Source organism: Anser cygnoides, chromosome 6 (assembly GCF_040182565.1).
Source record: "Anser cygnoides isolate HZ-2024a breed goose chromosome 6, Taihu_goose_T2T_genome, whole genome shotgun sequence".
Lineage (NCBI taxonomy): Eukaryota > Metazoa > Chordata > Aves > Anseriformes > Anatidae > Anser > Anser cygnoides.
In genome coordinates this window covers 19,512,229-19,524,702 of record NC_089878.1, presented here as the reverse complement: position 1 = coordinate 19,524,702, position 12,474 = coordinate 19,512,229, and the positions used below count along the sequence as shown (strand labels likewise).

Genomic DNA, 12,474 nt, shown 5'->3' with positions numbered 1-12,474 from the left:
ACGTGAAAAGGGCTTGACTTCCTGATTGTGCTCGGCTCCAGAAGACCATACAGACAACAGAAGAAACAGTTATGAGAATACTCATGACCACCAACATACAACAGAAGATTTTTTTATCATTAAGCAGATGAACATACTGTGCTGAAGAGATAAAAGCACGTCATTCAGGTATTTTCAGATGCTGGGGTTGTGGTGGTGAGCCTACAGCAGGCAGATGACCATATGAGATACAGACTTAACGCTAGTTTATAATAATGGGTTTGACTGAAAGCGTAAATACTTGCAATAAATGCGAAGTAATATTTAGAAACAAGGTGCTACCCTAAAGAATAGCTGGTGTGATTTCCTTCATAGTCCTAAGCTTACAGGAACAGCAGCCAAAAACTGAATACAAAACTCCATTTGAATACAGAACACCAAGCACTGACATAATGGGATCCACAATTCCTTTCGGTCCCCTGATACCTCTAGAAAGGAAGGCCCATGGTAATTGTCAACTACAGAGGGACTCACTGGAAAATTGACATTTCTAGGCTTCAGTTGGCCTTTGTGAATACTCCTTGCAGTTGTTGAAGGACTGTTGCCTATCTAGAACAGGCTGTAGGAACACAGTGGTTTGAGTTACCTGAGGTCTGAAACTGGTTAGTCAACTTCTACTGTTTCTTTAAAACTAACTAGAGAAAAAACACAAAAACACTTATATAATACCACCTGCACTACAGCCTCTATTTATCTTCCTTTACATTAAGTTTTGTACACCTGTTCTTGAAGATTATGATGTCCTTTTGAAAAATATCTAAACCATTTTTTTTTGCAACTGGAATTTTCACAACACATTTTCTTCTCATAAGTTTTCACCTTCTTCCTGCTCTAAGTACAGAAAAAAAATGAGAAAAAAATGAGTATGGCAGATGAATTTTAGAAATAATCTGGTATTGAAGAACTCAAATGAAAAATAAATGAACAGCATTTAGATTCCTCCTACATATTACATTACATGACACTCCCCCCCCCCCCCCCCCCCCCAAATAAAAGAAGTGTTAAAAGATAAATTCAGAACCAGTACCATTCTTGCTTTGGGAAATAAAAAAAAAAAATAAAGTATCCGAAAACTCAAAAACTGCTACAGAATTTCATTCATACTGCTTCAAAGCGCAATAACCATTTCTCTATTTTTTTTTCCTGTCCTAATGATGCACTTTTTTGAAGCAGGCTTTTGAAATAATGAAAATATGACTCCAAGAACAATTTTCAAAGAAAGGATATCTTCATTGTTGTGCTTTTTACTTGCCCTGAGGCAAAAACATGCTTGGAAAATCCAGAAGATCTTGAAAGTTATGTAAGTAGGTGCCAAAAATACCCTGCAAAACAATAGATTATTTCTGCCTATTTAACTGCACCATAAGTGAAACCCCATTAAATTGTGGACTTAGCAGCTAAAAGACAGTCTGCATGGTATAAACTAGCACCGTCTCAGCAGTGCACAATATTCAGCACTGCAGGAGCTCTGTAATCTGGTGTCTTCAGTTTCTTCCACAGAGACTGTTAAACCACTTGGTACTTTTCCAAAGCAATTGGACTTACATGACATGATGAACATAGTATCTTTATTTAAAAATACTTTCTTTTAACAGTATTTTCATGAACGTATTATCTGAAACTATTATTTCCTCTCATAAATTGTACTGTGGGTAAATCAGTCAGCCAACGTGTTTTCCTAACAGTATTCACATGAAGACGATGTGACAAGATTCTTCCAGAGGGATGTCATTGCAACTATCATTTGTGCTGAACTTTGACTTTCAAAAGGCTTAAAAAAAACTAGGTGAGCTATGCCTCCAATTTTGTTGCTTACTATTATTGTTTTCTAAAATATAGGCTTTTCCCAGTGATATGTATTTTAGTACTTATTCATTTTGCTTTCCTTAGTAAATTAGGAATGTCATAATCCTTTTCCGAGGGCAGAAAATAAACACTATTACTAAACTGTCTGCCATTAGTACTTCAACAAAGAAATCCTTAGCATATAATTAGCTTGCCAGACTTATGTTTAAATATTTTTTATGCAAATTCAGGAACATGTATCCTCCAAACATCAACGTTCAAGAAACCTGCATTTTTTTTATTTTAAAAAAAGAAATCCTTGCATGTATAATGTTATTCCCTAGTAGCTTCTGTATGAAATTATGTTGTTCTGTCAGATGGGAGCCATAATGGCCTCATCCCTGCAGCAATCATTGTTAATATAAATCCCAAACATATTTCTATACTGTTCCAATTTACTCCAAGATGCTATTTTCTGTCTTGTCAAAATGACTGGAGATCAAAGGACCAAGATTTATAAGCTCAAAACTGACAAAATCAGTATTCTAAATATATATGGCAATAGAGAGTTGCTAAATCTCCTGAATCTTTTAAATTAAAAAATATTGCCCATTCTGATGAAACTGCTTACAATGACTACAAGTAAAGATGGTGGCCATTAAGTTTTATCGCAAGCACCTGAGGATCTGTTTGCATGCAATACAAAATGTTCCTTTATTCTCCTGAATTACTGACACTAGCAAATTAAAATGAAGTGGCTACATATGGCAGAAACAATCTTCACATTTACAAATATCCTGAAATATCACTAAATCATAAAAACGAAAGCTGTGGGTTATATATTATGAATGTTGCCTAATGCATTCCCGGCTCAGTTATTTGTAACAAATTTGTGTACAATGGACAAAATTGGCCATTTATTCTACAGCAGCAGCAGCTGGTTCTGGCACTGTGTATCATATCCAAAAATGAAGTTACAAGTCAGGAAAGCATAATTAACCTTTAAAATGCTGGAAGGATAAAAATCAAATGACCAACTTTCAGTAAAAATATGTTTGAGAAAAGAAGCATTACTGAAATTCTCAGTATCCCCTTCAGTATTGCAACTGCTTTTAAAATACCCTGTATATAGAAAAGTAGATGCTTAATGTGGAAATAAAAACAACCTAGAAGACATTGTACAGTACGAGCCATGAACCTGCATCTGATTATTTTAATAGCTTGACTGATCCTGGATGTTATGGTAAATGAGGACAGCTGTTATATTACCTCTACTGAAATCTCATTACGATAAAGAAAAAACCCACAAGGACCTTTCACTGTACTAGGCTAAGTATAAAAAAAAAAAAGCTTTATCATGTGCTCTTAATACTTTAATCATATTTTCCAAAACAGGTGTAGTAACCTATAGTCTGTAAATGCTAATTACCATATGCATTTATTAAGCCAACATAAAATCTTCAATGATATATAACACATCAACTGAAATGATTTAAAAATATATTTCTAAATATCCCATATTCATTCCTGCCTCGCAGTAACCTTCGAGATTTTTTTTTAAATCTTTAATGTAATATTAGAACTGCACTTCTCATTTTTAATGCTCATTCGGTTCACTTTGGCAGTATTTCATTGATGCAGCCTAAGGCTATAGGTAATGGAACATTACTCACTATGATAGCCAGATTTCTTCTGCATGGCGGTTACAGGGCAATCTTTATGAGCCAGAAGAAGCTGTTTCAGCTGTGCCACTTCATTTCTCAGCAGGGTGACTTCATTCTAGAGGAGAAGAAAGTTATATACTTTACCAGGCTCAAACTACATACATTTTGAAGGTAAGTATTAAGTTTTATAAGATTTTCAGTTGTTCATTTAGGGGTAAATAAAATTCAAGAAGTTTCCATTTGGTCTCTATATAGCAAAAACGTATACATTTCTTTTATCTTAGAATATTAAATCTTATCTAAAACTTGACTAACTTTATTTTATTATTTTTTTAAAATTAGGAAATGCTTTTATGGAAAATACAACATTTACAGTTTGCAGATGCAGAGTCTACAAATAGTCTCATTCACATGATCCAGCTACTGTAAGACTCTTCTATAGGGTTTTATGAATTCTAATCAGAGTAAACCTAGATTTAGCTAGCCACATTTTAACAGATGCCACAGCCAATGATAAAAAAGTTAAAAAAAAAAAAAAAATCAGCCAATGCAGAATTGTTTTTTGGGAACTATATTTGTACTTGGACTTTGGAAAAAAATCTCAAGTGGTGGAGAAGAATTTGGAAAATGTCTGTTGATTTTTACGTTTCTCTTTGGCAACCATGCATAAACCAAGTGTTGTATGAAGGAAAAATTAATAATGATGACAAAACCCTGAAGTGTCAGTCAATACCACTAAAATGGAGTGTAATCCAGGAGACAGCACTTGCAGAATCTAGTGACAGGGCTCATTCCCAGGCTGTGCCTTTCCACTACCGGGTGACCTTGCGCAAGGTCATTTTTCTTCTTGGCACTTCAGTTTTCCCATTTGTAAAATGGAGGACGATACTTACCTTCCCTGTAAAGCTGTTTGATATCTACGGATGGGAAACAGTACATAACCGCATTGACAATCCATACTGAGAACAGCATGGCATTGTGATAGATTCATTTTCATTTAGAACAGTAGAAAAGCTTTAGGTATCTACAGAATCAGCTTATCTGAAATGCTTTTTGGTCCCCATATCTTGTCATGATATATGCTTTTCACGGGTTAATTTCTTTTAAATCCAAGTCTTTTCCATTGGTATGAAATACTTGAAGTTACTTAAACTGTAAGAAAATCTACATGAGTGTAATACATACCACACATAACATAATTGGTAAATACATATGTTTATGCATTTGGGAGCAAGTTAAAGAAAAATAAACATACAATAATTGGATTGAAAATACAATTATGTAGGAAAAAAGATAACTAAAAAGATTCTAAAATAATGAAAATATTTTTAAGAACAGAATTTATTTGGTTTAATTACACTAAGTAATATGATTTATAAATACTGTAACTGAACTATCAGATTTTCAAGACAAAGCTTCTCTTCATGTCCTATCCCTCCATTTAGAGGACAAAAATGTCAAGCCTTTATACTTGCAAAATCCTCTTAAAAAACTATTAAGGGCTAATTTTCTGTTCAGTCATTTTATTGTGCCAAATATCCCTTGTTGAAACTTTATATTTAAAACAAAAACAAGAGCTGAAAGAGAGCCAAAAAACTGACTTCACTGATGTTTCTAATAAAAGAGAACTGTGATTACAAACAAAAAAGGTCACAATGAAAAAAAAAAGGAAAAAACCCCCACTCCCAAAATCTCTACCAGCTGTAATTACATATCCTGAAATCTTGGTTTGTTAAGGAAGCACTCTACTTCTACCTCCAGCTCTCAGTCTCATCTTAGTTCACCATGTTATTTACTGAGGAGCCACAAGTCTGGGTGCCAAGGAGGCAGCTGCACAGAACTGACATGGAAAAAAAATGCTGATGTAGTTTTGAGACACTTCTTAATAACGTACAGGAGCAGCAAAGTCCAAGAATATGAAATATACTTCTGTTAGTTTATAGGAACATTGGCAAAATAAATGACCAAATCAGGAAAAAAATTTCAGAAAGTTTCTACCTTCATCTCTCCCATTTAAGGGAGAATTTTATACACAACAGGATATATAAAAATGAAGTAGCTGTTTACCACTGCAAATAAATCTAGTAATTATGAAAAATGGTTGAAAAGGCAGCTTATAGATTAATCTCAGTTGTATTACAAATACTAAGAATTTTGCTAACAAGAACATAAAAAGCAAGTATATTATCTTACATTAAAGCAAATTTGAAAAAAAAATGGAACAGCATTGCTATACTAAGTTAAAAAGTGTTGAGGTATACTCATTAAATACATAGCTAGGACTGTTAGCAACATGAACACTGTGTGCCAATAGTGCCATATTCAATTCACAAATGACTCCTGGAAGTAGAAGCAAACACACAAGGTATATGCAATGTCACAGAAAGGCAAGTCAATGGTCGCCATTTACATGTCACCAGCACGGGCCGCTTTTCACAGGTCATAAAAGGAGGTTGACAGAACCAACTTCCATATACTTTGTAGTTTTCTCATCATGTATGTGACAATATTAAGTCTCTCCAACTCATTCAAAATACATTAACGTGATCTTCTTTACAGAAAACAGGCTAACAAGAAGCAGCATATGGAATTAACAATTCAACAGTTGGCATGAAGAAAGATGTAGAGTTTTTGTGCAGGACAAACAGTCCCCTTCATTTTTCAGAAATCAAGTCAAGAGTAGTCATTAATGTTTCTTTAAACAAGCATGAAATATACCTCACATACTAAAGGACTTTTTATGTTCACACGTTTCAACAGCATGTTAACATTAGAAGGCAGGTTTCTGGAGGAAAGCATATCTGTTTTTACCTGTACTCCATTTTTCATAAAATATTTTCCCTTCTGCAATCTAACTAAGGTATACCACGCTGTGTACAATATGTTTTTTGTATCTGCCGTTTTTTTCCTGGATTCAAAATGCACTTGGAATCAGATTAACCCTTACACTAAGCAAGGTGTTGGGCAACATTTTGAGGTATATTTACCAAGACTGTTAGCAGAGACAGGCAGATATGGGGATAGTGGATCATCTGCAGCTGAGCTAAACACCAGTCTTCCTGTTTCTTTTTGGATAACTTCAACAAGATACCCCTTTGTGGGAAAGGACCTTTACTTAAGTGCATTTCTTTCTTAACCTAGCTTTCCTAAAGCAGCTTCTGCAGCATTGGTACAAACCACCACTGACTGCTGATAACAGAGGTCTTCTAAAACCTGAAAAGACCTCCTAAGGAAGACAGGGCATTCTTCTAGGATGCTAAAGTAACAATAACTAATACTTTGCCCTCTAAAGTTACTAAAGCAACAGTGACCAAATAGAGACCATGTTGCACACTTCAGTATCTGACACTGCAATACAATTGGGTGGCCACTGGGGACACATTGCCAACAGTTCCTTAAGAAGGTGTTACATAGCATACCGTATCTTGCACAAAGGCAAGACAACAGGGTATATAAAATTTAAGATCAATAAACAAATCAACATATGAGTAGAAAACAGTCCACAAAATGCAAACAGTAAATAAACTTGAAAAAGTTGGAAGCATGAAGTAACTTACGTAGCGTATAGTAAAGACCAGTAGAGGCCAATCTAACCTACATACGCTATTGACAGGACGTAATTGATTAAAATTATCCTTTAAGCAAAAAAAAAAATGCTTAAAGAGAAAATCACATTCAAAAAATTTAAAGTAAGGAGCTACACTTTTCTCATACAGAATTTCATCTACAGAAAGCTGAAAACTATGGAACAGAAGAATATACATAAACCAAGTAAGGCTCTTCAAAATTGCCATGTACTATTAGAGAGCTTCCAGTCTTAAAAATCTTGACGTTTACCTTAGAACCTTTGACACAGACATTACAAGAAAACTACTGTATGGAAAAAAGTCAAAAGTGTTGTGTGAAGCACTGCAATGCAATTTCTAGTCATTTTTGTATTAACCTACTTTTGGAAATACAACATCTCAGCAAATTCAGCTGAGCAGGTCGTTTAGATATTAAACAAAATATGAACTGCTAAACCCTAACACTCAGTCCATAAAACTGTACTAAGGCAAAACTCCAAACTTATTAAATTTACTATTAAATATAACATAAGTAAGCAAGCATGGGTCATTACTGCCCACTATGCTGATCAGCTATGTTAGCCTGTCAAGTGAAGAATTATTATGGAAATAGGGGATTGATTAATGTTTTCACATAAAATACAATTTAATTATTTCTCTGACATTCAATATTCTTTACAAGTCATTCTGTTCTTCACAGTTAACAGCCTTGCTTTTGGCAGACTGTGAGAAAATTCTTTTTTTTTCAGTTAACTATTCCTTAATTAATGCTTGGAAATCTGGAAATCTTTTGGATTCCAGATATGTAAACAAATAATTAAAAACCACAATTAAAATTTAGATGCAACTATAGGTTTAAGCAATGCACACTGTTAAATAGAACAATACGCTACATGGACAGCCAGTTATACTAATAGTTTAGGAGACATTTAAGATCACTGTCAGTGTTCCATGATGAAATCATGTTTTAGTGTCTGCTGTGAAATGAAGTGTAAAACCTGATTTCCTTTCTGACTTTAGATTCTAATCTCATTCTTATTTCAGAAAAATACTGTTTCTTATTTCCAGCAAGATTCCAGCAAGATTGTCATGGCTTTGGTTGGAATACAGTTAATCTTCCTCACAGGGGCTTGTATGATGCTTCTATGATGGTGTTTTGGACTTCTGATGAACGAGTCAAGGACTTCACTGCTTCTTTTGCTGCCCTGTCAGAGAGGAGGCTGGGGGTGCACAAGAAGTTGGGAGGGGATGTGGCCAGGAGGGCTGACCCTGACTGTCAGCATAACAAAACAAACAAAAAAAACCACACAAAAACAGTACCTGCTACAAACAGCAACAGTAATTTAGAAAAACCACAACTGTTATAGAGGCGAAAATCTACGTCCTTCTTTATGGGACAAAGCTTTTTTTTTTTTTTTGCCTGTGCTATTAGTGCTGCTACTGCATTTCTTAAATAAAAGACATTAGCTTTCTTCCTTGGCATTATCAGGTAGTAAATTTGCATACCTCTAGATGACTGCATTATATTAAAATATCTACAAACAACTCTAATTCTATATTTGAACATGCACAGAGTATTAAAAAGCTGGATTCTTTTTCTGCTAATTAGAAGCAAAAGACTACTATGCTATCTTGTAACTAAACAATATTAATATTGGTATTACAGTAACAGCTATAGTAAATAAGGTGTGTGACAATTTGTTATCCATTACAATATAGTACTTAAATCATTTTCAGTTAAAAAAAAATAGATATTCATAAGTTAAAGGCAGCTCCTATCTTACCAGAAACTACTTTCACTAAGAAAACCGAAATATGGCCAATCTTTTTTGTTCTTTGCTTTTCTTCCTGTAAGTCTACGTTCACTTGTTTCTTAGATTTAAGTTATAGTGCTACATATCATTTTGTAATTAATGGATTTACAGTGAGGGCTGTGACTACATTAAAGGAAAAGTCCACAGACTGTGAACAGGTATGAGAAGACTATGTATTTGCAAGTAATTTAAGTAATGCTATGATGTCATGTCAAAGGTCATGATTCTTAGAACACAGGAAATGATTTCACCTTGTGTACTTAGGTACGAATTTCTCGCGTTTTACAGATTGGGATGCTGAGTAGTTTTAAAGATAGACTAGATATTACGAAAAATTTCTTTACTGTAAGGCTGGGCAAATACTGGAACAGGCTTCCTAGTGAGGTGGATGGTGCACCAGGCCTGTCAATGTTCAAGAAGCATTTGGATAATGCCCTCGATAACATGCTTTAACTTTCGGTTAGCCCTGAAGCGGTCAGGCAGTTGAACTTGCTCTTTGTAGGTCCCTTCCCACTGGATTATTCTAGTCTATTCAGAAAGCTAAAGATGATTGATACGTAGTAATTGTGGTTACACAATGAAAAGTAAGCTTGCATGCCCTACTCTCCCTGTTGGTTGACCTTGGATGTCTTCATCAAACAGCATGAAAGAATACAGAAGATCTATGAATACGACTCACTGAACAACTCTGATGAAACAGCAAGGTAAACTTTAAAATATCAAAAATACTTTCCACTACATTTTCTAAATGAATGTTTCATTTAGGAAATGACATCAGTTTCCCTTTCTTTAATTCTCAAAATACAGCTTTTAAATTTTTTATTTTGAAACAATACTTTGTGCCAACTCTTGTGTGCTGCTGGAAAACATTACTACTAAATGTTAAAACATATTTTCTTAATTTAAACAAAAGGGTCATGGATTGTTTGAAACAGAGAAAAATGTGTTCACATGACAGCTTTCCAATGACTGATAACCTCAGAAGAGGTGGAAAAATGACTGGCAACATACACTAGACTACTATCTTACAGTATACATCCCTCCCTATAGGGTTTATGCACACTCAGAGGGCAGCGTGGTGAGATTTGCACTGCCACTGCCTGTGCTGTACCTGTTCTGTGCACAAAAGAGGCCTTCAGTTTCCAGTGATGTCAATCTGGCACCTTTCACGAGCACTACATTCACTTTAAAGGAAAAAACAGTGAAGTTAAAAAGAACCAAAGGAAATCAAACCAAATGTTATTTAAATAACTCAGACTGTGATAGAAATTAAGAGCAAGGCATTTTTTAAGGTAAAACTAGTAAGTGGGCTATTAAGCCTTTTCTCAACATATCTTGTCATCCTCATTTAATATCACTGTCTGAAAGTTATTTAAAATTGAATAAAGGATAAATGGGCATGATCCTAAAGTTTACACATCTAAAAATCTGAATATTCTTTTATATTCTTATTTTGCTGGTATATTCAATTTAATAGTGAATTTTCAATTCTTATGTGACCCATAAAGCCATTTATATTTCAGATTTCATGCAAAGTTTAAGTTCCATTGATCCACAATCACTGTCCAAGAATGGTAAAGTTTAATCATTTTTACTTGTAACAAAAAGCATACCTGTAACTGGCCATTTAGCGAGCTCAAGTCCTCAGCTTTTTTCTCCAATGACTGTACCCAGACTTTCCGCTTCTGTCGGCATCTGGAAGCAGCAGCCCGGTTTCGCTCCAGAAATTTCCTTCTTTTTTCATCAGGATCTTCATTAGCAGCTCTTCTTCGCCGACCACCTGTATTTGGCGTTTGTGGTGTAGGCTGAGCTGGTGATGCCTGAAAACAGTAAAAAGCATTCAAGAAGTTGTCAGTGTAATACTACTCACAACTCAAACTGCAGCACCAGTATAAATACACAGCACATCTTAAGAAAAGCATTCATGACACTTCTAAATATATTCAAGTTATACAGATTTCTTTTGCAGAAAGCTATGTAATTTACTGGCACAACCATGGTTTAAAAACTTTTACTGTATTTACACTCCTTACTTACCATGTAACATTAACATTTAACATCTTAATTGTGGCTTTATTTTTGGTTTAAAAATTGCCAATGTCAATCACTTCATGAAGTTAAATTTATGTGACATTTACATTGGGCATATGAATAAAGCACAGAAGCAATACCAGTTTAGATGGACTCTCTCTTTACCAATTTTGATGACACATGATGACAAAGTGTTTACAAACAGTCAACTTCTTAGAAGCCTTTCACCCATAATAAATTTGAAAAGTTAGATTTGGCAGGAAATATATTCTCTACTCTTTACTTTTCCCAAATACCCTTCACTAAAACTTAATCACAATTGAAATACCACAGAATTATTTATTTCCAGTACACAGAAACTGCCTGACAAATGCTCTCAGTGCTGACAGTTACTGATCCCTAGATCTCCAAACAGCCATTTCCTATTTGTTAATGTAGTGTTCCCAACCACTGCACACCAAATTCCCTTATATCCACCCACATACAGTGACAGGATCAAAGTATTTCATTACCTTAGACTATATATTATACTCCCTTCATAGGCGTAGAGAGACCCTAGACAAGGATTTAATGAATTATGGTAACAACATAATGGATCTTAAAATTCTTTCAACAGATAGGACAGACAGAACATAATTGTTTATATGGTATCTTCACAGCTGTACCTGTGCACCTGTACATTCAGTACAGCACAGTAAGAAAGTTTTAATTTTAACTTAAAACAAACAAACCCACAAACATAGCATCTGGCATATCAATTTGCCATAAATTCTAGACAGGTAACAAAAACTCTGGGAACTCCTATTAGATTTTTAGGAATAGAACACTTGCATATTTATTTTTTTTAATACTAGATATTAAGTAACAAAAAATAAGTGAATAACAAGCTTTTCATTTTGAAAATGCTGCTTCAAAGTATTATGACAATATTCTTTTAAAAAACTTCAGGTAGTAGGGGAAAACAATAGCATGAAGAAGGGAATCATCTTCCAATGGCTAATATCTTTCCCTCTTTTGCTCCAAACATTTGTTTTGATATATTATTTGATTACACTGACCAATCTATTAATCTACGTGCTTTCCCTGCAGCTGCAATTTACACCCATGGCTACAGGCATAAAAAGGTTCAGTCCTTCGGTTTCTGGGCCAAGTATATATAGGTTTTATAAAATTGGTATTATAGAATCATAGAATTACTTAGGTTGGAAAAGGTTCTTAAGATCATCAAGTCCAAACATCAACCTACGACTGCAAGTCCACCACTAAACCATGTTCCTAGGCACCACATCCACATGTCTCTTAAATACCTCCCGGGATGGCGACTCACCACTTCCCTGGGCAGCCCCTTCCAATGCCTATCCATCCTTCCTGTGAATAAATTCTTCCAAATGTCCAACCTACACCTCTCTTGGTACAACTTGAGGCTGTTTCCTAGCATCTTATCACTTGTCACCTGAGAAAAGAGACTGACACCCTTCACATTTATCTTATTGGTCTTTTACTTAGGAGTAGTGACTACTTCCACTGTCACCCATAATTACTTTCTTAAGAAAACACTTTTCCAACAAGTTTCTT

The 12,474-nt window shown here is 34.8% G+C and overlaps 1 protein-coding gene and 1 long non-coding RNA gene across 7 annotated transcripts in view; one reads left to right on the top strand and one right to left on the bottom strand.

Annotated features, from left to right (window-relative positions):
* The window catches only part of ATF2 (activating transcription factor 2), a 52,129-nt gene that overhangs the window by 5,092 nt on the left and 34,563 nt on the right, over nucleotides 1–12,474 (bottom strand). For all 4 annotated transcript variants that reach the window (XM_066999782.1, XM_066999783.1, XM_066999781.1 and 1 more), the window contains 2 exons: nucleotides 10,482–10,688; nucleotides 3,498–3,603 (listed from right to left, as the gene is read on the bottom strand). In XM_066999782.1, the coding sequence (XP_066855883.1) occupies nucleotides 3,498–3,603; nucleotides 10,482–10,688 (313 nt within the window). The remainder of the gene's footprint in view (nucleotides 1–3,497; nucleotides 3,604–10,481; nucleotides 10,689–12,474) is intronic.
* The window catches only part of LOC136791131 (uncharacterized), a 29,010-nt gene continuing 20,084 nt past the window's right edge, over nucleotides 3,549–12,474 (top strand). Inside the window, exons 1-2 of one of the 3 annotated variants that reach the window (XR_010832480.1) lie at nucleotides 3,549–3,659; nucleotides 8,099–9,572. This is a non-coding gene — a long non-coding RNA (uncharacterized lncRNA). Of the gene's footprint in view, nucleotides 3,660–7,606; nucleotides 9,573–12,474 lie in introns of those variants that run through there. The other 2 variants (XR_010832481.1, XR_010832479.1) reach the window with 2 other exon arrangements.